The sequence below is a fragment of the Solea senegalensis genome, linkage group LG14 (genome assembly GCF_019176455.1).
Source record: "Solea senegalensis isolate Sse05_10M linkage group LG14, IFAPA_SoseM_1, whole genome shotgun sequence".
NCBI classification, from domain to species: Eukaryota; Metazoa; Chordata; class Actinopteri; order Pleuronectiformes; family Soleidae; genus Solea; species Solea senegalensis.
This window is the reverse complement of record NC_058034.1, coordinates 16867779-16893645: the sequence shown is the minus strand read 5'-3', so window position 1 is coordinate 16893645 and position 25867 is coordinate 16867779. Positions and strand designations below refer to the sequence as shown.

At 43.6% G+C, this 25867-nt stretch overlaps 1 protein-coding gene across 2 annotated transcripts in view; it reads right to left on the bottom strand.

The window, feature by feature from the left end:
• syde2 (synapse defective 1, Rho GTPase, homolog 2 (C. elegans)) overlaps positions 1 to 19732 on the bottom strand; it is a 48919-nt gene extending 29187 nt beyond the window's left edge. Inside the window, exons 1-3 of one of the 2 annotated variants that reach the window (XM_044043849.1) lie at positions 17461 to 19732; positions 8231 to 8541; positions 7659 to 8034 (exon numbers count right to left, since the gene is read on the bottom strand). In XM_044043849.1, coding sequence (XP_043899784.1) covers positions 7659 to 8034; positions 8231 to 8541; positions 17461 to 19504 — 2731 coding nt within the window. In that variant the 5' untranslated portion in view covers positions 19505 to 19732. The remainder of the gene's footprint in view (positions 1 to 7658; positions 8035 to 8230; positions 8542 to 17460) is intronic. The other variant, XM_044043850.1, reaches the window with a different exon arrangement.
• Between the last annotated feature and the right edge of the window lie 6135 nt (positions 19733 to 25867).

The window sequence follows — 25867 nt, the reverse complement described above, 5'->3', positions numbered from 1 at the left end:
TCATTTAATTCAGGACTGATATGACGTCACACTATTTACAAATGGCAGCTGGTGCCTACAAATCACATGGTGGAAACACACACCAGATCAGGGTTTACTGTTCCAAACTGTACCATGGCGAGCTGAATTGCACTGGACCCCCTTGGTGGAAATGCAGCATGGCCAAGTGTCCAGATGGTACCGCACACAGATGCAGCGGCTTCAGCTCGCTGGTGTGAGATATGTCTTATAATTATGATATGTCTTCTGTTTAGTTATTATTTGTGTGTCTTATGTTTGATTCCTTTTTATTGTAGCGGTTTTCAGAAGACGAAACATTCATTTCATTGTCCTGACCAATGACAATAAAGGCTTTCTAATGTATTCTATTAATAATCACTAGCACTAGTCACTCTAAATGAAGTTTAGTGATGGCAGATAACATACAGAGGGTTTTTCAATAGATAATAAAGTAACAATGCATTTCACTTTGCTTGTTATAGACAAGTAAATACACAGATTCAAAACCCGGGATTGAAAAACATTTACTACACAACTAATCTTATTCGACACAGTTAAAACACGTAGAAAGATTGCCATCGCTGACCTAAATGCAAAGCTTTCACTCTTCTTCTAGGATAAAAAAAACCCTGCTAGCCTTGGTGTGAGTGATCAAAGTGGAATACTTTAAATACGAGGCATCTCAGCTATTTTCCCACAAGGAGGTGTGGGCCTTTCTCAAACTGGAAAACAACCTTTTCTGTATTCAGGGCTCCTTTTATATGATTTCCTCTGTGGCTAACCTGTGTCTTAGAGTCCTGAATGTTAACACCTCACTGCGTGAGTTAATGGGAGATTAAGGCTGGACCACATGACTCAGTAGGAAGAATTTAGGTTTTGAAGATGTTTTGTATAGCATTTTAAGACGCTGCCAAGATTTTACATAAGACACGATGTCCAGAGGTTGGTGAGCTATTTAGATGGGAGCTTTTACCTTGTAGAAAAAGTCTGGCTGTGAAACTTCAAATGAAAATGCACTTGTTGTTTTTTTGACAGGCTAATTACTTTGAATAAATCTCTGAAACAAAAGAGGGATTCTGTAAAGGGGGAGAAAAACACAAGGAGAGATACAAAGTGGAAAGAAGAGTGAGGGACAGCTTGACCCTGCCAACATCACCAGCTCTATTTTCAGAAGGGACCTGCTGTGCTATTCTGGGACCAGGGTCCACAAGTGAAAAGGGAGGGAGGTAGAGGATGGAGAGAAGGGAAAGATGGGGGGCAGGAGAAGGGCAGGGTGTAGCCTGTAGATGGGGGACAAAGGCACCCCTTGTCCAGGCTCTCAGAGGTCTGGATGGGCGACTGGAAGGCTGGCAAGCTGGCTGGTGAATGTACAAATGAACACGGCTGTTCTCTCACATTCCTAACCAAGCCATGTTTAGCCTCCCTTTCCCTCTTAGCTGAATAACTTTCCCTGTGACAGCTTCCTGCCAATAATATACACAAGAGGTTCTCTGAGAAAATGGGTGGAGGGCACTAGAGGTGCAAATTCACCAAACAACATCTGGGGAGGGTACACAGAGAGCGCCGGTCAAGGTCTGAAACAAGGTTTCCATGAGCAAAGTATTGACTGCAGGGCTAAATGGCAATAATGGGCTTACTCTTGCTCTAGAATTGCATATTGATATGGTTGTTTTTTTTTATCCAAATTAAAGCCTTTAATTAAAGTCAATTTAAGTCCAAGTGTGATTATATGAGTTTGGGAAGTTAAGAACATTGAATATTACACAGAGGTGTTAATTGAAAAAATAATTGACAATGAAGACAGATATCAAAAAAATTACTTGACTGGAGCCCACGACACTTGCTGCCTACAATTGTTAAAAAAACAGTAACTGTCTTGTTTTAATCTATATTAATAGCAAGGGAACACATGACTAAGAGAGAATAAGAAGAACCTAATTCAGTCAATGCAGCTATGGTTGTAACTTTTAATTGAACTACTGTTCTTATATATAAAATATGAACACTAGTAGGGAATCAGTTGATTAAATGAAGTGTGCCTTTCTCTGCTACACTGCCCTCTTTCAGCTGGTCAGTATTAGGTAGTTTCTAGTTGACCTATTACATCACACACCAAGTTTTCATACCATCTATTAACTTGAAAATGTTAATAGATGGTAAAGCTGACAGAGTGCCAGTCCAAAGACAGTCTGAATTTCTCCAGAGTACCAGTTTCTGTTATTTCCGGGTCAAACCCCAGGGGAGGGAACTGCTCAGACCACCTAGGCCAGTTTGGTAAAAACTTCAGGTTTTAGTCAGACTAACACAATACTACTACATTTTTTCATTGCTTTGACATTCAGCATGGACTGGGGGAGGGGGGGTGACCAGTACCTGACAAAGTTAATGACTGTTGCATTGTTAATGACAGTGGCTTTACACACACACAGCTGTGTCTTCTGTAGCCTTTGGCCTTGTGGCAGCAGCCAACAGAGTAACACAACACCTCACTAGCTGAGGTTCAGGGGCGATGACTTGACACCCAACCCTCCTGGGCCATGTTCCGGGGGTCAAAGGGGAAAAGGGTCCGCATTCCTCTGGGTGACACCTGAGCCCGGCAACAGTGTCCAACCCCCCCAACACTTAAACATGCACTTGCACTCACCATATTACTGTAACACAAAGAGAGAGTGCCTGTAAATATGCATTCATAAAGAAAAACACACACGGACTTGCCCTCCCTGACCCCGTGGCCCTCTCATGACACCTCTTAACAAAGCCTAGGAATTTATGACAAGGGCTTTTCACAATGCTGGCACCAGTCAGGTGCAGAGCAAGGGTGTGTGTGTGCGTGTGTCTGATACAAACTCATTATCAGATATGCCGCACATATTTTTGCACCCACCAAATTGTCACTCTCTCAGATGTCAAAACACTAATAACAGTCAGATAAAGTTAGACGTTTTCTGAATGTTACACACCTGACTGAGAAGAATGTTAATCTATGTGTGTGTGTGAGAGCGAGAGCGAGCGTCTTTATTCTGATAAGCCTGGAGGGTAGACAATAATCTGCTGTCCCTGATTACCCATGTAAAACCGCTTGTATTCACTCGAGTATGCATGTGTCTGTAAAAGCATGTCTGCCACACGTGTGTGTTACATGTAAAAACAGAAAGGACCGGGGGTGTGCTGACAAACAAGAGGAGTGTAAATAAATGACTGAATTGCATTCTTGTCCAGTAGTTTCTTCACTCTGCAACCGAGGCCCGGCACTGCACTGCACTGCACTGCACTGCACTGCACTGCACTGCTTCCTCTCCTTAGAGCTCTAATTCAGTGTTGGAAGCACTTTCAGGGGCCACGGGAGCCTGGCCACTGCATTACAATGGTAACAAAACCCTTGCTAATATATCCAAGCATGCAGGCCTTCTCACTAGCACAACATGGCCCCCTGCCAAAGAAGTCCTCGTGTCGTCTTAACTCGCCCACTGCTAGAGGCATTCCTGCTCTGCTGTAACTCAACCAACAGAGTGGCTGCTATTTCTAGGCAGCAGCCACGGCCTCACTGCACCGCCAGAGTCAAAGCGACAAAGCACTGATAGGGAGGTAATAATGTGTTGACAAATGACTTACTTCTATCTGAAAACCAGCCAAAATAAACATTGGCAGAAGGTAATGATTAATGGAAATATGATGCTAATGTATTAGGTTTACATGGCAGCAGTGCCAACAGTAAATTGATTGACCAGAAAATCTGATATTTGATGAGCTGATTTGTCACATAAGTCTGAACTGTCATAAACTGACTACACTGCTGCTAACCAGGAAGAATCCGCATGTGCTTGATTAAATTGAGTTGCTTTTTATGGTTTTACGGCTGGATGATCACCACTTGGACAAAACTAAACCGATTTTGCTTCAAGGTGAAGTTTGTTTCTGAAGAGCTGGACTGGGATTGACTGGTGTGTTTCCAACTCCAGCACATGATCAAACGCCGGGATCAAATGCACTACCAAATAAACCACTGATACCGTCAGGAGCTATGACCTCCAGTCTATGTCTATTGCGTTATAGTGAGAAAGGATTCTGCATGAGAGAAAAACAGCATCATTTTATCATTTCTAGAACTGCTGCTATTGATGACACGAGGAACAGACCCGAGAGAAAGAGTTGTGAGAAAACTATGAGAACTGAGATTGAAGTGCTATGTTCTCACAATGTTGCTGTCCGGAGTTGTTGACTTCCTCCAGACCTAACCGTGCAATCTCCACTCAAGATTAAATTCCAGGTTTGAACTCGGAGGCTTGAACTCGCATGTAACTTTAGCAACCGGGCCAACTCTAAAATGCAGCAGCCAGCATGACCAAAACAACCCCCCAGAAATAGCTCTGATCCCATTCTGAGTGCCGGCCAAGTCAGATTCCCCACACAGGCGCTAAAGGGAACAAGAGATTGGGAAGACATCATGCTCTCTACCCCCAAAGTCCATCAATCATTATTCTCCATACAAATGGAGCATTCAGATGGACAAAAAGTCAGTCAATAGGCAGCGCATGAGGAGTCTGGAGTGTATCCGGTGAGGGCAAAAGAACCAGCCAGTCGAACAGAGGGAAACTAAAGCCACAGAGAGTCATCTACATCTGCACTGCTTCATTAATTCAGCAGACGCTCTTTACTCATGCTCAATCAACGAAAGGCCTGTCAAATTTCTAGCCCCGCAGATAAAGTGGAGCCTGTATGAGCTCGCATTCACGAAGAATCAGAGAGAAATCAGAGACGATGGGATGAAAATAATGGCGTTCAGCACTGTGGCTGCACATTGAAGACTTTGTCATGGCCGAGATCAAAGTCCATTATTCGCCTCAGAGGCGTGGCACCTTTACAAATATAGCATAATGTGATATCCTGACATATGTACAGTGGATGTATAAGTATCGCTGGAGAAGTTTGATGTTTCGTGCAAAATTCACACTATTCTGCTGTTTTTGTGTTAAACATGAAGTAGAGAAGTATTTAGTTTTGTTGACAACTCACTTCAACCAAATTCAGAATTCATGCTGAACACTTACATTGGACAAAATCCATCAAGAAAACATCTTTTTCACATTCAACAGAGTAAAGTAAAGCTGTGATCATATGAATTCATTAATTAATTTTATTGTGATGCACAATCTGCTCATCAATTTCATATCTGGAGGGAAGTTGGACTAACATACCTAGATAATTCGATTCAAAGTCGGATTGCTCCTGCATGCATATGCTTTGACAGACTGGTGTCGGACTTCCCAGGTCTTTGACCCTGAAGTAGATGGAGACGACGTATAAACTGCAGTAGTGTTGCGGGAAAATAGCAAACAACAACATGGCACGGGCTAGAAAGAAAGCTGCGGAGAAGACCAACTTATGGACTGACAAATAGACAACCTTCATGCTTGGGCAGCTAAAGTAACCAAATATTCCATCTCAACGCTCGCTGATTGTTTGTCCGTGGCGTAAAAGGTCTACAGGAAAGTGATTCAATTGCTCTATCTATAGAGATATAGCGAGATACAGAATAAATCTGATTGTCCGATTGCCCGACTCAGTCGAGCTACGGCCGCAGTTCAGCTAAGCTGTGCGTGTAAACGTAGTGATTGACTGCAGAGTGAAGTGACAGCAGGCTGTTGTCCTTTTCACTCCTGTCCACCATCCCCCAACACTCCCAACCAGTTAAGAGAGCAGGAAGGAGTTTGGTGTCATTATGCAGCCAATACAAACAAGTAGCAATAGTTTGAGCAGGTTTCTGACTAAAGACAAAGGAAAAAAAAGTAGTTTTGTTTTCTCCTTGCCTCACATTTCCTTTTGATTTAAAACCAAAGTGCCCACAGCTTCCACAACACAGACATACACAAACACACAACCAATAATGATCGTTTCCTCTTTGATGACACGTAGGTGGATATGTTGCCTTGTTTTTGTCGTCGCTGTAGATGTGTGGTGTGGGATGGCGGAGCCAAACTCACAGGAATCAATTGCAAAGTCAACAGACAGGAGTGAGAGAGAGTGAGAGAGAGAGAGAGAGAGAGAGAGAGAGAGAGAGAGAGAGAGAGAGAGAGAGAGAGAGGGTGGGGGACCAGTTCCGGAGCAAGAGGGAAAGAAAAAACATCACTGCTACTCCCACTTTCACAGCTTCCACAATCACAGAGCAGAAGCTAAACATTCCTGTTCAAAAGAGCTGCTGTACAAGATGTAAATGAGGCACATGTCTGTGATGGACACCTCTGATTCTGTCCACTCATCTTCTTACCAAGCACAAAAAAGCTTTAACTGTACAACAGAACAGAAATAGCCTAAACTGAATTAGCTCTGTGTCTTGATTAGTTGCTGGGCAAGTGCATTTGGGACGAGTTTAATCCTAATCCCACAAGGAAAGTTTCCCAGGATGGAGAGTTTTGATGAGCCACACGTGATGTCAGCAAAAGCCTGGAGTTCCAAGCCAGGTCTCATGGCGATCAGGGAGTTTGTTGGCCGTCAATCAAATCAACGTCCTTGTCAAGGGCAGATTAGTTTAGTGAGATAATGCAACACCTCCCGCTGTTAAGACGTTCCTGAAACTTTTTTTTCCTCTGTACGTAGTGACTGCCGTTTCAAAACACAGACTGCTTCATTTTCTTTTTACACCCCTGCAGTGTTAAAGGCTGGAACTTATTTCTGAGGCTTCTTCCCTGCAGTAAATCTGTACGCCGTGAACACAGCAGCGAACATATTAGATTTCACAAAGCAAACCCCAAACCATTCAGCCCTGCTTTGTGCTCCTAAAACTACAAATGGCTGTTGCGTGCCACAGAAGTGTTGTCAAAAGTTGTAATTATAGGCTCAGCTCAAGATGTGCCACTTGATTCAAACTACTGTGTTGCCACATCAGAGAGAACAAAAAGTCGGAAGTTAGGAAAGACAGGCCGAGCTTATTAAGAGACAGGGAGCCGTGTGCTAGCTGTCATCGTTATGCCGTTGCTGTAGACCGACCAGAGTTGTCAGCCATTTGCATGCACACAACTATCTTAAACTCCGAATCTGATTTTCAAGGTGAGAGGATTTATGTTCGACGGAGAGCTAACAATCTCGAACCAGTGGTTTACAAGGTTTGCGGCACGCACCGTGCAGTCACATGTAAACGGATATTCCTTCCACTCAGGAATGCCGGGCCCTGAATTCCTCCTGCCTAATGTCTGTATGAGTTTAACTAATGAGGGACACCGATATGGAGCGATACGATGACAAGACTACAGCTCCTGTTTGCGCTAATCAAACATGACAGAATAAGAAAGACCTCAGCTGGTACAGCCACAGTATATGTTGTGAGGAAACGTTTAAACCCAGTGGACTCATATCTTAACACGTCTCTCCTAAATCCTTAACATACACTGTATTTAATGATTTACTGGTAAATAAATTTGTGTATCCTTCAACTGGTAACAATTTCAACACTAGCTGTAATTAGTGCTTAAGGTGTGCACGACCACAAAAATCTGCCCAGAGTGTCTGAGGGCTGAGGAAGAAAACATCAGATAGTAATTGGCCCTCATCAGCCAGAAAGAGTAAGAGAAAGAAGTGAATGAAGGAGTTGACGCAGAGCAGGAAGGGAGGGGATGTAAGAATGAGAGAAGGTGTGGGTGGCTTTTCTTTTTTTTTTGCTTCACCTGTGGCTCTGCTGGTGGAAGGCCCCCCCTCCTCTTGAGGTTTGCACGCAAGCATCTGTCTGTGCAGATGTAGTGCCTCTGTGGAATGTACAGCATTCCCCTGACTCCCGTCTCCTGAAGCGCCATCACCTAGTGCCTCCGGGACACCGATGCCCTCCAGGGTCCTGTGAGCCACATCTCCTCCCCTGCTGGGCCTCCTCTCCAGCTCCGTCCGAGGGGGGACCAGCAGCCGCACGGTGGGTCTGCGCGACGTCTCAAGTTCGTCGTCCTCGGGGATTGGGTTGTACCAGATCTCTCCTTCATCGTCTGCGTCGTTCTCCTCAGCTGGGTCTATGCTCCGAGGGTGTGGAGACACCTTAGTTTGACCAACGCTGACCTTTTGAGGAGATTGTGAGACACAGACCATTTGTTTCTCAACTGAAGAGCAAGATATTTCATTATAATGATGCTGTGTCGCATATTAATCGAACAGTTGCAGTGTCTTTCATTGTAGAAATTGTTCTTGGTGTGTGGCCCTAAACAAAACACAACATAAAACTCGTCCTTGTAAAACAGAAAATGCTGAAGCTAACCTGCGGCAGCTGAAGGCGAACTGGCCGTAGTGGGGCTGGGGCTCCCCCTGAGGGTCTCAGGTGGTCTGGGGAGGGACTGGGAGGAGGAGGAGGCTGATGGAAGCACTGGCCGCCCTCCTCGTCAGCTCCCAGCATTCCTTGGGGCTGCTCGTCCTTGGGGCAGTGATTCCTCCCAAGGGAACTCTGCTGCAGCCAGTTGCGCTTTTTGGAGACAGTGATGGTGGTGAGCGGCTGCCTCCACGACGAAGGCTCGGTGGACCTGGCCACCTCACGGCCATTAGCACACGGGGTTTGGACATTCTCAATGAAAGCTGAGGGAGGGACAGAGATGCATGTGAGTGCAACGTCATGATAGGAGACACAAAAAAAATCTAAATATTAAATTGTTTTCATGATCAACATGATTTAAAAAGGTCCAGTGTGTAAGAATTAGTAATCTAATGGTGAGACTGCAGATAAATGAATGATAGACTCCTCCGCTCAGTACCAAAAAATATGGTTTTCTTCCTTATTTGTGTGGAAGGACTCACTTAAAAACATGAAATTCACACTCCTTCTGGTTTGCCTGTTTGCAGAGACAAGGTCTTTGTCTAAAGTACATATAAAACGCTTTTTCTAATGCTACAAAAAACGTTTTTATTTTTATTTTAAAGCAAATACACACCTATACAAACATACATAGGGGTATTATATTCAGTTTCTGCCCATACAACCTACTAAATGATACGCACTGGACCTTTAAGTAGTTGCACTGAATAAAACACACAATCTCAGACTATTTGTGTCATATACCATTAAAGAAAACATCTGTATCAAGAAACCAGGAGGTGTAAACAATGAATGCTCTTAGGTTTTTACAGTTTTTCCTCTTATAGCGTATTTCCACCGGCTCTACTCACCTCGGCACGGCACGATTAGGTTGCTTCTCCACTACAAAAAAGTACCTACTTTTGTGGGCGGAGTCATCACTGCAAGGCTGAGTGAAACTGCGATGACTTTGTTTTATACATGACACACATACACACACACGAGTGAATAGTGACTTTACACCAGGCTCCTGTAGCTAGTGGAAACGCTACTTAAACTGTGGCGTGGCGAGGCAAGTACAGCCGGTGGAAATACGTCATTACATTTTCTGCCTTTTTAGTCACCGGAAAAGAACCCCATTTCTGCTCAGTCACATGTGTCTGTGGCATGTTTTTGGATGGAAAAATTATAAAACCGTTTTAAAGGCAATCGTCAAAGTTTCCCTCCACCGCACCTCCCCTCTTTTTCTCCTCAGCAACGCACGTATGAGAGCTGTGATTTCAAGAGCGATCACAAGAAGACGGAGGGCCTGGGGATGCATATCTTCCATCGGAGCAACTTGGAAAAATACGAGAAACCGCTGGCATTACAGCTGTGAAAATAAAACAGAGGGGGGAGCTGTGTGTGTGTGTGTGTGTGTAAAAGGGACCGACAATAAGTAGAGCTGGTGGCAACATGTGCATGGTAACAAAAGGACAAATAATAGCGATGTGGAAGTGGTACCTTAAAACAAACACCACACAAACCTGTCTGCATAGTTTCAAAGGTGAGAGTAGGAATTTTGTCTTTGTTCTACAAATAAAAAAAAAAAACTCATCTGCAAATCACTTGACGTGCTTTTGGAGAAACATGCTTTAAGAAAAACAACCTCAGTGCATGTGTGTGTGTGTGTGTGCATGACAGAGAGACGTGCTGAGGGCAGGGTCTTGCTGTAACATGCACAGCCGACTCGTGTTAAAGACTGTTTTGATCCTGGGCAGCTCCCAGACGAGCCCCTCCGCATGCTATAATGACAACTTCTCCTTTTTCCTCCAGGAAACGCAGTTCGCGCATGTCAACCTGCGACTAAATCAACCAAATTAGAGAGGAATATTTTCACTTTACAGAAGTACAAATGTAGCACGGGGCATCAAGTGCGCGCAAGACTGTGCCGTGAATACAACAACGTTTTTCTCGTGTTATTAATTCATGGCAGTGCCATGGAAGAAAACAGGAGCTCCACTAAAAAAAAAAAAAAATCACATGGTTTCATATTACATAATGTCTGCTCAATAGATTGAGAAGAATGTACTATTTTGCTTGGCTGCTTTTATTGACAAAGGCCTGAAAGTGGCACGTAGAGAGCAGTGCGCTTCACTGGGATTTACTTTCCTCTGCAAGTCAAACAGCTTTCAGTTTTACTGTGATCTACAAGGCAACAGTATAACGCAACTGTTGACTCACAATAATTGCCGCCACAAAATCCCTCAAACGCCAACTCTACAGTTGCTCTCATGATTTTCACGACATGGAATCGCCGCTGCTCGACCTTTCCGCCACGAGGGAAATGTAACAAGCACGAATCAAACGGATTCTGTTGTTATTCCTCTGCCTTCCGGCTAATAATATAAACTGCCTCTGTGTATAAAATGGCTCTCTGAGGCAAAATCAGAGACCACTTCCCAGGCATCACTAAGCCACACAGTGTAAAAAAAAAAACAACCTGAATGACGACAACACGACTAATCAAAGCTCCTCTGTCCACTCCGGCACATTGGCTTCCATTAGCCTGGATTAGAGGTCGATGTTGTGTTTGCAGACCTCGAGCTCAGCAGCTTTAGCATGTGCACAATTCTGAGTGAGGGAGAGAAGTATGTTTCTGGCTCTGTACTCTGTACTCCCATGAGATAATGTGTAGGCCCAAGCTGGCAGGCTATAATAACCAAGCATGGTTTGTTTTCAGCTGTTTTGGCCTAACCGGTCCTTGTAACCCTCTAAAGCATGAAAACAGAAAACACGAGGATTTTACTAACTGTGTGAGGAGAAACAAACACATGAAAGTCATGAGATGTGAAACTCGGATACGTTTTTAAGACAAAACCTCGCCGACAACTGCAGGCTCCTTGGCAAAAATAATAGATAGCGAAGGGAACTTTCTTTTCAGCAGAATCAGCTGTGCATTAGTTTTAGTGACTGTGCATAATTGGATATAAATCAAATTTAAATAACAAAGTCTGAAAAGATGCTACAGACCTAAAGTAAGTTTAAATATTCATTTTGGCAGAAAATGACTATATTTAATTTAAAATACAGTCACCTGATTGTATGAATTAAGTAGTGAAGGATTAGTTTGACGCGTAAACAGTCGTGACATCAACTGAAAGAGAACTTTTAAGAGCAGAAGTGGGGAGAAAAACTGCAAACTGCTGCCACCAACATTCAGCCTGGTAACGCAAGATTAACAGGAGGTGAGATAGCTATGCGTGGAGTTCTTGCAGGCATGCCATCTTTTTCAAGGGGTCTTTCATAACTGGAAGAGGAAGCGTGTACCGACATGAGCAGCATTCCAGGCCACAGCTCCAGATTTACTGCCTCACCGGTGTCACACTCCTCCACGGGAGAAACACCTTCCACCAGGAGCAACAGCACGCTGCTGCTTTGACTTAACGAGTGAGACATTTTTTCACTCCTGTTATGAATCAAACCATCGCAACCATCTGCTCGCAGCTTGTCAGTATTTCATCCATTACATACTTTAGACATGAAATATAATAATGGCAGACTTGAATGTTCAGCCTGATGAAAAACAAATATTAAAGTAGGCATCATGCATTGGTTTGTCTCTAGAAATTATCATTAAAAGTCATCTTATTTGAAACGCTCACAATCCTAATATACAGCGACAAAGAATACAAAAGGTACTAGTTTGACATGTGAGGTTAAGTAGTTTTCCAGCCAGTAAAAATAAGAATAGCACTGAGAGACAGACTGATGACCATCAGGTGCCTCTAAGCACAATGAAGAGCACAAGAAAAGCTCGGTCTATTAACATTTCATAACACAAAGCCCATGCTGCCATGGTATGAAAATGATCTGTTCTGTCAGAGCACGGAAAAATCACACCCCTGACCTGGAGGTAGCAGATGGCCAGAGCTCATAGTAGGGTGCACGTCTGTGGGAGGAATAGAGAAGAGAATCTGGTGGGGAGATAGAGGTTCTTGTCCGAGGTGCTGAGAGGAATGCAAACTTAGAAAGACAGATGCTGATTTCCTGGATGGGCTGCTAGAAACCTGCGCCATGTGAGCATGACCGCAAATCCAATTATATTTGTGTGTCTGATCTCCGGAGTGACTGAATCTTTTTCCTCCTCGAAGACAGCAACAACACGCTATCCACTTTCCCATAGGCTTTTCATTTATTTCCTGAATTCCTCTTTCCTTTACAGAGGCTCCTCTTTTTTTATAAGTGCAAAACACACACCAGCTAGTTTTCTCCTCAATACAGACAACACTTTGTTGTGAAAACAGAGTTCCAAGCCCCACCATCCCTTCAGAGGGAATCTTTTGCAGTGTGCCATACATTCCTGCTGACGCTCATTCATATGGTAATCAGGATTCTCAGAGTGGATTTTTCTTTTTCTCTTCTGACAGAGCCGAGATCGTGCAGGGTTGCATCACATGTCAACACTTGCATCGCGCTGAGGCGTCACGGCAGCGCGGTCTGCTCATGCTAATAACGCCTAATGGTTTTAAGACCAAATTCATCAAAATCAACTCTCTGTCTTGTCCTGTTGTAGAGCTGAAAAAATGCTTTGGGAGTGGGATGAACCCAAGAGGAAAGGACACAAAATGACCCAAATGATGTCCAAATGCCTAATAAAGTCATTCAACACGCCTCTATAATGCAATTCAATCGGTTTCACTGCTGATCAGTCATTTACAATAAGTGGCAAGCAAGTTGTCCGTGTTTGCCACACAGCATCATGTGAGTCATGCACCCTGGTATGAACCCTGATGCCAAAGGTTTCTGCTGCATCACCTGATCCATCTTTAGAGCTGCCATCCTCCATAAATCTGTTCGACACCCCAGACAAGACAAATTATTGTACTTCCACCATGTGTGTTTATGTGAAAGAAAAAACTAAACAAAAACAGCAGCTTGGTAACCAGGGCTTTGGCACAATGCAGAGACCAAACACCATGTCGTCCTGACATGACTTGACGGCAGTTCAGGAAGATAGTGTTACACGCTCTACTCAAAGCTATTGTGAATCCAGTGAGCAAGCAGGAATTAATGTAATCATAATGTTGAGCAACGCTCCGTAAACTAACACCGGAGCATGCATGTGTTTTCATGGTTTTTACAGGAATTGTTGGGACTTTTTTGGGGAAATACAGTCTTTGAGTTTGTTTCAGAGGGATAGATGAGAGCCGGTACGTTACCACACACAGATAAGACAAGCTATGGATTAGTAGTTATGCTGTTCTTGTCCCAGTATACAAACACTACAGGGGAATCAATTTATTGAATGAAGTATGTGTGCAACTCTAAGTAGCATTAACAGCCTTTTTAGGCATTTCTCAGTCAATCTATTACATCATACACGACAAAAACATTAGCTGGTGGCTAATTGGTTGCCTTTTGAGTGGCATTCTGTGTCTTTCTAACACCCATCTACTTCAAAATACTTCATTCTTTAGGCTGACAGACCATTCAGGATTTCACTGTGCCTTTCTCACTGCTGTCCTCTCCTTCTGTGTACCCACTTCTTCCTCTATTTACAAGTCAAATCCCAGGGGTGGGAACTGTGGAGCACAAGCAGAGCGCATAGGCCTGTTTGAGTCGTACCAATATTGACTGGTATCGCTTAATTTTAATTTAAAAAAAAAAAACAGTACATTCTGCTCCGAAACAGCAATTAAATCTGCCTCATCAACACATACATTCACCTTTTTACAAGGCATTCACACAAAAATGCAAGCAGGAAAGTGAAAAGGCAGTTTCTGGTTCAAGACCAGGTGCCAGCCAACAAGCACACACTCCTGGCTGTATCTTCATATTTACATGCCAGATATGAGACAGGTATCATGTAACGCTGCCAGAAAGCAAATGGATCCAATACGTCTTACCGAAGAGTTGAACTGTTCTTTCAGAAGTTTTCTTCTTAGATGCATTAGACAATTTCACCGCTGTCCTTCCTCCCTGAAGTCTCTGCCTCCAGGGACTGAGCAGATCTGTTTGTGGTGTCTATGGCTCAGTCTCAACTTCAGTTTCAGCTTCAAGTTTGACTGACGCGCCACTCCTGAGTTCAGCTCTGGCCAAAACATGACTTGTATATGCTGCCTGCCTGCTGGCACGCCATTGTTCTGCCGCAACACAACAAAACTATAAATCCTCCAGCTGCAACGGCAAAACATGCATGTACAACATGGAGCTGTGCATATGCACAACATCCCTCTCCCGTGCATTAACTTACATCCATATCACAAGTGACACACTCGGATGATTAGACACTGCTTGTACAATGAGGAAAGGACAAGTCAGGACAAAAATAAATAAGCTCCTGTCTAATTAAACCTGAATTTTGTCTTGTGACTTAATAGTGAGGTTTCATTTCTAACAAACACCCCAAGGGAGAACCAGGTCTATTATAGTACGTTTTCAAATATTAAAATTTTGGGCATCAATTAGCACCAGACCATGAACCCAGTGATGACAAGCAATTCATTGGGTTGTGTTTGAAAGCTTCTGGTATTTCTTTTTCTTTTTTAAAAGGCTTTTTGTGAAGTGCTGAGAGGCCCACGGGGGCGATAATATAAGCCCAGGACTGACCTTAATAAATACCTAATCACCCTTCATTTTGTTCATTCACAGCGAGGAGTTAAGTGACACAACGCAAACAGGTTAAACAACAGGAATGGCATCCTAAATATTCAATCCAAATCCTCTTTAAATGCAAGTTGCCATGGAGCTGTGCACAGCAAACGACTGGGGAGGACGGCGACATGACAGCCGCCCCCCCCACCCACACCCACACCACTACCACAAAGAATAACTGCAGTGGCTTCTCTCCTGCTTTGGATTCCTCTGGCCACAGCTGTGGAAAAGTTCACTAAGGGACAGAGAGTGGGGGGAAAGCTGAGCAAAATGGGGAAAAAATGCGAATCAAGTGGGCAAGAAACCTTGGAAAGTAATATCAAAAAGAGCCCTGTCTTTAGTTTAACCAAAAGAGAGTAGAGGCAAGAGCTGCAGATGTAGACTGGAAGTCAATCAGAGGCCTTTTGCTCTGCAGTCTTACACAGATCACACTCTATTTCTAGCAGCAGTGCAAACTGACAGTCAACAGCCTGCGCACATGGCAAGTCATTGATTTATAACGGCATACACACTCACAGGCGCACGCTGCCACTCATAAACATTCAAAACTATTACAGAGGGCATGGGAAAAAGTGGTAGAGAGCAAAAAGTGAGAGGCTGACGTTTTTGATCCGTACAAAAGGCAGCCCGTTTCCACATCCACTGAAACAAACGTCAATAGGTTTTCCACACAGGCAGTTTCCGAATCCTATGATTAAACTGGCTAACTGCCTCATTCGCAGTCAGTTCGGGTCACCGGAGACTGGAATGAAATTCATTCCATAAAGCAAATGAAAAGGTAACCGAACATGCAAAGTTGCAAGGTTGGCGGCCACACATGTTCTAGGCAGTCAAAAAAAAAGAGGACCTTTGTGCTCCTGCAGAGCAAAACAAAAGTGGGGAAATGGGAGCCAGAGATGGTAACTGGCACATTCTGATGGTGATTCAAGTATTGTTAGGGGGGAAGAAAGATTCAACCATCATGTGGGGTTCTGAATGGGTTTGATTAGGACAGTAAATGAGAGACCAGCAGAAATGTTAAGGCCAGTGCATGGAAGTAACATGTACCAGAGGCAGCATGATGGTGATGACATTGTCAGGAAGATGAGCTGGCCAGAACAGCCAAAGAGGCCAAAGTCAGAAGACCAAAAAGGTTTTTAAAAGTTCTATAATAAGGTAACAATGAGTTGCTGCAGTAACACATGACAGAAAACCACTAAGAGTGGATGCGGCATGTTTGTTTAGGTCGCTCGGTTTCATTTTGGCAGGTGCTGACATTACTTGTGCTGTCTCACAAAGGGAATACAACTATTGCTTTGTCCCGCTTGCTATTGATTTTAATGCTTGTTTCCATTATGGTCCGGTTGGAACGCGACAAAGCAGACAACAATGGAGGACAACCAGCAGCTCAGTTTTTTTTTTTCCCTGCTCGGTTTGTGGCTGTTTGTCTCAACAAGACGTCAAGCTTTGTATGACAATAGACTGCAGGCGTGGAAGAAACACAGGTCACAAGGATGTTACGTTTTTCTGTCTCCCAATCAGCCGACCGTTGAACCATTTCACTCGGGAAGGGTGCCAAAAAGTGAACGGTTGAGGCCGGTTTTTTGGTACCATTCCTAATGGAAACGCAAAAAATAATTACAATAAGAACTGTTCCACTCACTGTGAGCGCTGGGAAACGTGTCCAATTTACTGTTTACTGTGTTTGTGGGAAGGGATTTATAGGCACGGAGATCTAAAAACAACTTTGCTGTCAAAGTGGATTCAAATATTACACCAGGTATTACTTACTTCCTTGTCAGCTAAAAGACAATCGATGCAGTATGTGTGAGTGTTTGTGTGTATCTGCATGTGGTTTGATTGTGTTGAATATTGTGAGGTTTTTTTGCTTCAGCAGTTACTAAGCATTTGCTGGGACGCTTCCTTTTATCCTTGTTCTGTTGCTGTGGAAGAAAGCATCCATAAAAATGAAAATTTAGGTACAGTTTACAGTCAGCCTGGATGAACGGGAGGGAAATTGTTGGATTATATGATTGAAATTCCCAGAACAGCTACTAAAAAAGACATTCTGTAGATCCCACAATTCTGCATATTATAACACTTGGTTTCATGACACAGATGTTTCTATAATTTCATTAAAAATCACAGAATAATCAAAGCATTTAGAAAAGACTGTCATTTTGAACATATTCCAGTATCATATACACACATACACTTAAACCCGCCACCACCACCATGAAAAACACCACTGCAGAGAGGAGAGTGAGTTAGTTGTTACTGATCTAAACTGTGAGTGACTAAACCAACAACCTGATGTGCTATTAATTCAGTGTTAAAAATGCACCTAAATTAGTGTGAAGGACAGAACCCGCCACCAGTTAAACAAGGAAAGCAAAGAGATCTGAGGTGTCCCGTCCCTTTGCTTTGCATCCACAGAAGGAGAAGGAGTGCAGGGTGGACCGCCAGCAGACGTGGTTTACTACGAGTGGAGGAGGATGAGAGTAATCAAGACGTGAGAAAGGAGGATGACAGGCCTCTGATTTTAGAGGATCCACGAGAGCTGAGGCCACTCCGTGTAGCCTTCCTACCTGGCTGCTGCTGTTGTTGTTGTTGTTGTTGTTGAGGCAACTTGACCGTGGGTGATTTTGCCTTGCCAGGTTTAGACCCACTGAGGTTAGCCCGAGAACAGGACCCGGCCTGGTTTTGGCCTCCACCGCGGTGTAGAGACGAGCCCTCAATACGCTGCTTCATCTCTGAAGACAGCAAGCGGCCCTTGTGCATCCACTCCTGCATCTTATTGACGGTGACACCGTGGCCCTTGTTGGTGGAGTTGGCCACCTGCGCTCGGACTCCGGTCATCAGCTCCTGCCTGTTGGAGTGACCCTGATGCGCCAATGCGTCAGTGTTGCTGTCTGAGGATCCTGTGAGGCTGTTGACCGAGCCACTGCTCTCATTGAGCTGCCCGCTATGTTCCTCCTCACGGCCAGCATCATTTAGCAGCTCGTCACTGCTGTGAACATTGTGGTCAGACAGGTCGCCATTGACCTCACCTCCTTCAGCCTCTTTTGACTCTTCATCATGACAGATTTCTGGACACGGTACACTTTCTGGAACCTGAGTAAAGCCTGAGGGTCCAGCTGCATACCTAATGGCTCCGTCACTAGCAGAGCGTGGTAATGTGGGTCTTGTCTTGGTCACAGACAGGTTCACCATACTCTTAGTGTTCAGCCTGCTATTAAGCCCTGACTCGGTTTTACCGCTGAGACAGAGCAGGAGCGAGTCGGTGTCAGATACCTGCTGCGGGCTGTGGTCTCCTCCTGAGGACCAAGAGTCACTGTCAATGTTTTTGGCGGACAACCTGGAGCACAGACTGTCTCTGGAGTGGCTACTGCAGGAGGAGGTGGCCTGCTGCTCAGTTAAACCACCACTAATCTGTTGGACATCCAGGTTGATATCATTCATAGCATTAATGAGCAGATAATAAGCCTCTTTGAGCTGGTTCCTAAGCCTGTCTGTTTCCTGAGCACTGTTGCCATCATCAAGCTGTCCTTTGTCCTGACCAGACTGTGGCAGCTCTGCAGCCTCTGGTCTAACCCCATCACTTTTTACTCTGATTGTTTCATAAAAGGGCAGAATTTCATTGTCATAATAATCATCATCCTCACTGTCTAAATGGTATCTGAGTGGGCCCTGTGTGGCGCACAGGGATGCCATGTTGATGTCGCATATTTCTAACTCTGTGGGGAAGAACGTCGGACTCTGCAGACCGCCGACGCCGCCTTTAATATCAGCTGTATACTCTGGCTCGTAGCTCTCAATATTTCTGATTAATATGTGTTCTTCCGTGTTTGCTGGCGGGGAGTTTGGACGCACAAGCGTCGCGCAGTTCGTCTCCAAAGTTGGGCTGTTGTCAAAACTCCGGTTGACGCTGTGCTCATGCGGGGACAGCGAGGCTCCTGCTGCCATGTGCCGGGACTGTCCCCTGTCCCTGTCTTCTGTCCCCTCACTATCAGTAATACTAACCAGGGCTTCTGATGGTTTACTTCCCCCGGAATGGGTCTCTACTCTTACTCGGTACAAAACGTGGTTTGAATTGTCCCCAAACCCGATTGAATCCCCGACGCTGTACTGCCGCGGCACCGAGACGAAGTGTTTTCTCTTGGCATGCGGTCCTTCAAGCGGGACCTGAACCGGCAACCTGATTTTATCCGCGGACGCGGGCCCTTGGTTGCTCCCTTCTGCCTGACTGAACACACGTCCACTAAACTGGCCGTGTGTTTGAAGTGAGACCCCCAGGCGCTGCTCATTAACCCGAACCCTGCCCCCGCCGCTGTGCTCCAGCTCCGCTACGCGAGTCTGCCGCACTACCACAACCCCAGCTGTTTGCACCGTGGCCGCGTCAACACAATTCTCGTACGTGCTCATTCTCTCTGTCGTACACTCCAACACTACCGGGCGAGCCTCGCCGGAGTCTCGCTGCGTATGCAAAACTTTTTCTTTACCTTCTCGTCCCCCATTCACCGCCGCAGCAGCAGAAGCAGCACAGCCGTATCCACTGCCGACCGTCGCTCCTTTCCTGGCTTTCTTCCCCCGGAGTTTCGCTAGTAAAGTCCTCCGCAGAGGATCAGCCATTCCTTTCCTTTCTCCCCAGTTAAGTCCTCCCGTGTTCTTTCAGCACACCGCTTCCAGGAGGAAAAATGGACCGAGTGGGTTCTTCTCCTCGCTCGCCGCCGTCAAAGCTCGCTGGGCGGACGAACTCAACTCCATTCTCCGCTGTCACCTCCGCTCTGTCGCCTCACTTCGCTCACTCCCTCTCTTTCTCTCCCACTCACTGCCGGATCACTGTACTCGCTCCCTCTCTCTCCCTCTCCCTCTCTCTCTCTCTCTCTCTCTGTCTCTCTATCTCTCTCCAGCGCCTCACCTCCACCTCGTGTTTGCAGCTCAGATGTTTGGAATAGTTTCTTGGCTCAAAGTTCAGGGACTTTGCCCATCATTTATTGGGAGAAAACAGTATTCACAATAGCGTCCATGGCATGCACAGATTTCAGTCAGTGGAAGTAATGTAAACAATCTTCACATTACATATATATATATATATATGTATATATATATTTAATATTTGGTGAATAGTAACCAAAAAGTTCATCCGTTAAATAAAAACAATGGTCATTTAATTACATTTTTGGGCACTTTTATTACAGTGCAGTCATCTGCCTAGGCCGGTTGGGGTGAAAGAAAAACATATCATCATAGATAAATCTAAACTGATACAAATGAGAAGCTGTAACTTCATAAGTGAGTGTGGGTTGCCATTATTAATAATGGATTCTAATGTTGTAAAAGGGGAGTTTGGGTCAATAATGCGTTAACGATTCATCATGAGAGCGTGGGAGAGAGTGAGGTGGGAAATAAAGGTTCAGGTAACATTGCGGCCAACATGTTTTTGGTTAATTAATCTTACAAAGTAAAGGATATTTTAAATTTTAATGACGCCATTGATTCCTAATAGAAAGTCATTATGAATATAACACTGCTAATAAAGTACATATCTTTAAAAACATAAAAGATAAATCAACAACAACAGTTTTTTTTGACAACAACAGTTTGTGATACGATGAAACGAAATGTGTTACAATCAAAGCTCTGAAAGAACAAAATATGCATGACATTTAAGGTTTAAAACGTAAACAAAAGTAAGACACCATTGTTGTTCATCATATGCATTATTCATAAGACGGTTCTATTGATATGATGTAGACCTTTGGTAGTTTTATGTGTAATAATACATGATATAAGGAGGTTGGACATGTGTTTTTAGATAAAGCCTTTTGCCTGAAAAATAACTTTCATTGGTAAATAAATAGCATGGAAGTAAGAGTAGGATAAGAATGCTCGAAGTTGCTTTTTTGTCATACACATTTGTAAATATCATGTCAGTTGGAGAGCAGCAAGAGCCGGGACTTCAAATCCCCACCTTCACTGGTAGCTGTGAAGGGATTTCAGCAAACAGTGGGGAAAACAATTCTCATCTCAGGGGAAAATGTGCTTGACCCTTTAGTCTGAGGGAAAAAGAGAAATGATGGTCCCAGCAGGAACCAGTGATGGAGATGGTGATAACCTCACAGCACGGAATGGCCTGTTACCACTTTACAAATGAGCCGGACAGTGTGTGTGTGTGTGTGTCATGAGAAATGTGTCTTTTTCCTCAGTTCATCTTCATTATTACACACATGAAGGGCATTTTTTATCCTCCAAGACAAAAAAAAGCCCTGCCTCTCCCTTATGATGGATCATTGTCAATTACTGGACTGACACTTTTATCTAAAGTGTATCTTGAGTAATCCTCTCCTCTTTGACCTTGCGTCTAACCCTTGTCCCCACTCGCAGCACAACCCGTGGCTTTAAGAGCGGCCGAGACAGCAGGGAAAGGAATGAAACATACTTCACTTGAACCTTAAGCCATTTGTTTGCTGTTGCCTCTGCAAGGAATGTGGAAGAGGATGAGCCTCTGAAAAGCCGTGGTGGGTGCATGAGTGCACATGCGCTCTGCAGACCTCACTCCTGAAAGCACGCAAACACACACACGATCTGACTCCATTATAACACTACTGGGCATAGCTGTGGCTGTCCATGATTGAGGGCATATATTGTCAGAGCCATTCTATGACAGGGCCCCAACGCACCACACTCACCACCGCCGCCACCACCACCTCCACTCCAGTAAAACATGATAAGCATCTGTTATTGCTCTGCAGGAGCCGTGTAGGCCCTGACGCCTCAGCCTGCCTCCGCGACTGACTGACTAGACCCTGTCTGGGCACTTATTTACAGGTCAAAACCTGCAGGCGGAACAGTGTTTGAGAGTGAGAGAAATGGAGGAGGAGGAGGAGGAGGTGGGGGGGTGTTAGGGGAAAAGATCAGGATGGTGCATCAGGATGGACACGGACCTTTGGATTGTGAAGAATTGTTCAGCACAGTCACTGCCAGACTGTGAAAAATAACTAATAAATGAGTGCATTTATCATACTGGTATTCTATAGTATCTGCGGTCCATGCGCATGATGGATGTGTGGACGTATAGAAAACTCGGTCATAAGAGGCAGTGGAGTGGATTGCATGAGAACAACTTAACATAAAATTGAATGGCGCACTTACAATGTATCGATCACTGACTCCTCTTTTGCACTATACGTCTCATTCCACTTAGGATGGTCGACAGCAGCAGTTACTTATGCTTCACTTTTATACATAACAATGATGATGATGATGACGAGCAAATCAAATATGATGAAAACCTTCTCTTAGGCCAGTAGTTTCAAACATTTATCCATCAATTTTATCTACCCATGTGGTCCCCTTCTAAGCTGCAAAGTTATGGTAGCAATAAATATAATAATTTTATTTTTTTTTAATCTTGTTTGGATCTATTTTTTTTCAGTATGTTTTATTTTAACAATATTTAAAACTTTCTGCCTGGATCAAGTCCTAAATGGAAACCTTTATGCAGAAATGTCTCAGTAATAGTAAAATAATATTCACATAATGTCATTTAGAATGCTTAAATACATTTATGTAAGTATCAGGATGTTATATAAGTTACAAGATGCTGTCATTTGGACGTGGACAGGAGTTGCCCTGCATGCGTGCTGACTCGAGAAAAAAAAAAATAGGAAGCTTGTCTCCTTTTTCTCTTTTTTTTTTTCTTTCTTTTTCCTCCACCAGTCACTTGCGCCCTTTGTGAAGGCAGTGGCAGAACATCTGCTTAGCTGGCCTGCTTTCAGAAGGCCTGACCAGAGAGACTCTGTGAAAGAAAACTGATTGTGTCTGTGTGTGTGTGTGTGTGTGTGTGTGTGTGTGTGTGTGACTGAGAGAGAAAGTGAAGTAGAGTGTGTGTGTGTGTGTGTGTGTGTATGTGCATGCACATTTGTGAGTGTGTGTTGTGATGTGGGGCTGTGCAGCTGTTGGGGCTCTCCTCCTGATGGCCGCCCATTGTTCCCTCTCTCTGTGTCTCTGACTCTCTCGCTCGGTCACAGCCGGTTTATGGGCCTTCCCTCTTTTTTTTTTTTCAGTGCACACCGCAACTAAATTTATGTCCTTGGACATAAGCCTTTCTCAGGGTATAAATTATACTGGATGATCTCTGTCAGCACAGCGTTGCCAAGAGCCTGCTGCTTTACGTTCCAGAGTCACATTATTGCCGTAGCCGTTCACTCATATTTTACTACTGGAGAAGAAAAATCCAAAAGAAACTCTTTTTGTGCCCCACTGCACTTACATTCATCCGTGTGTTGTAAAAGACATGGATGCAAAACATGGGTTTTGTATGGAATCAAATGATGTATCATTTTGTTTAACAGCAATATTTGTTCAGGCACTAATTATCTTTTTTTTTCAATTATTATTATTTTTAAAACAAATTTTAATACGGAGGAGTTCCATCCCCACAAGTTAAGTCTCACCAGGGTGTCAAAGTTATTCAGACAGTAATTAGACACTAAAACTAAAGCGTTAAGCTTCATTTAAGCGATATATTTACAATAGGCAGTGAAAATAAAAGAATATTTCAACAGTCCAGCACAAAACACACTATAAACTGCTTAATTTTTTGAAAGAATAAACAAAGAAAATATAGATCTTAAAATATCTTGTTGTTAGTTATTTCCTTTAGATAGTTTAGATTAGTTATTTTTCGAAGCTAGTTTCAAATCTCTGTGCTAAGCTAAGATAAGCTAGCTGTGCTGGCCGTGGTATATTAAACAAAGTGCATAATGCCTTTAAATTATTCATATGACAACAAACAATGTTGATTGCATTTGTATTTGAGTTGGTGCAAGCAAACAGGGTTATTAGTTATTTCCTTCGGACGGAGTTATTTCAGCAGCTTGTTTCAAATCTCTATGCTAAGCTAACTAGCTGTGCTGGCTGTGATATATTAAACAAAGTGCACAATGCCTTTAAATTATTCATACGAAAACAAACAGGGTTTGCGTCGGTGCAAGCAAACAGAAGATCCTGACGTTTAAAGAAACCAAATAATCTCTTATCTTGTTGAATAGTGTAAACCTGACTGAGATAGTGGGACATATTAACCTAAATTTCACGTTGCCAGGAACATCTGTGATTGTTGTTAGAAGACGCAGAATAAAACTGAGTAGTCCGAATCACAAAAGTGATTTTTTTTTAAAGCTTTTTGCCAACGTTCATCGCACTCATCAATGGTTGATTTGTCACTATCCAACATTAAGTGGTAAATCCACGTGGTAAAACGTGACCCTGGGTAAAGTCTGCGTGATTATAAACTGATTTTTGATCCATCAGAAGCATTTTGACACACGTTCTGTTTTGTTGCAGCGACCCAGATCTTCCCTGAAGAGGAGGAGGAGGCGGAGCAGGAGAAATCTGTGTGTACACACTGACCTACACAGCTCACTGTAAACACTTGTGTGTAGCTGGGAAAAGCACAGAACGTGGGTCAAGATAACAGGATCCACAAAGATAGTATCTCCGTCATTACTGACCAGCAGCCAGGTTAGCTGACTGCCCCATACACACACACACACACACACTGTCTTTGTGTCTCCTGCATACTCTTATCAACAGACAACTTGTGACGTGTTTATCAAGACAAGAGGTCAGACTGCTTGTCTCATGCTACTGTTTTGTATCATCTCTGTACATCGTCCTTTCCTCTGAGGGCATTCATCAAGTGGTCAGCCTGAAATATTCGGTCTGAAGAGTTTATCTTAACGTCTGCGTGATAACTGAACCACTGGGTCGATGACCACGTTGATGAGTGGTCAAAACCTTTGTAAGAATATGCAGAAATGGACTTATTTGACTTCATAAATATACAATTTCTTCAAAAGACAAAATATTTACATATACTTAAGTTGTGCAAAACTATTAATCTTGTAGAGCTCGCAGTTTAAGAGCTCGCAGATTATTTCCTCAACCCACTGAGGATTATTTATGTTATGTAAGTTATGTAACACGTCTATGTGAGCTACTTTCCACTCATGAAGGCAGGTCTTCAATCACGGCAATTACAACTATCTTTTTGCCAAAGTAAATTCAATGCACACAGGAAATACATGATAAAAATAAATTAAAAAAAACGAGTCTGAAGTTGAATTCATTCTTGGTAGCGCAAGACATTTAACAATAACCTTAAATCTTCAATTTAAACGGTTTAAAGGTTTGTGTTTTGTAAATTCCCAGTCTTGATAAACTGGTAATCTTCCTTTCTGAGGAGCTGATGTCACTTTTCAAATGTTCATGGGTGGCATGGACGAATGGAGACGTGTCAGCTTTAAACAAGGGGGGAGCTTTTTAGAAATATGCAGCCGCAATCAGCGGCCTCCACCGCATTGTTAGTGTAAATTGTAATATTATATTTCTGTCTGAGCCTCATTTGGAAAATTCCAAATTCTCCATGCTCAATATGAAACCAAGAAAGAAGAACCTGTGGTTTACTTACATGGACCATGGTTCCCGGTTTGAGCTGTAACTTTGATCCTCTTTCGACAGTATTCTCCCCCCCTAAAAAAAAGGTATGATTTCGATACAACCACATACTGTACGCAGATAAACTCCCTGTCAACATGCTTCTAATCTGAGGTGAAAGCTCAAATGTCAGGTTACAGTGGTGCGTTTGTCTGCAGCTCCTCTGCAGAACATCTGTTTCACACGATCGGCAGGATTCCTGGTGTGAAAAGCAACTGTTTGCCTCGAGAAAATATCCAAGCGTGAGTGAAGACTGTAGAAGTCAGTGAGTGTGTTGATATAACTGATGACTATCAAACCAGATTCATTCATTAAAGGTTCACTGTGCGACGCTGATTTTTGTTTTCCGTGTAAGTGTATAACCACTTTAAAATTAAAATTGCTTGGCTTCCGCAGCCTCAGGGTTAGGGTTAAGCCTTGTGTTTCAAGTTCTGGATTGGAAGCTTACTACACAAATAAAGAAGAACAACACACTTTCTGGTATGTGAAGGC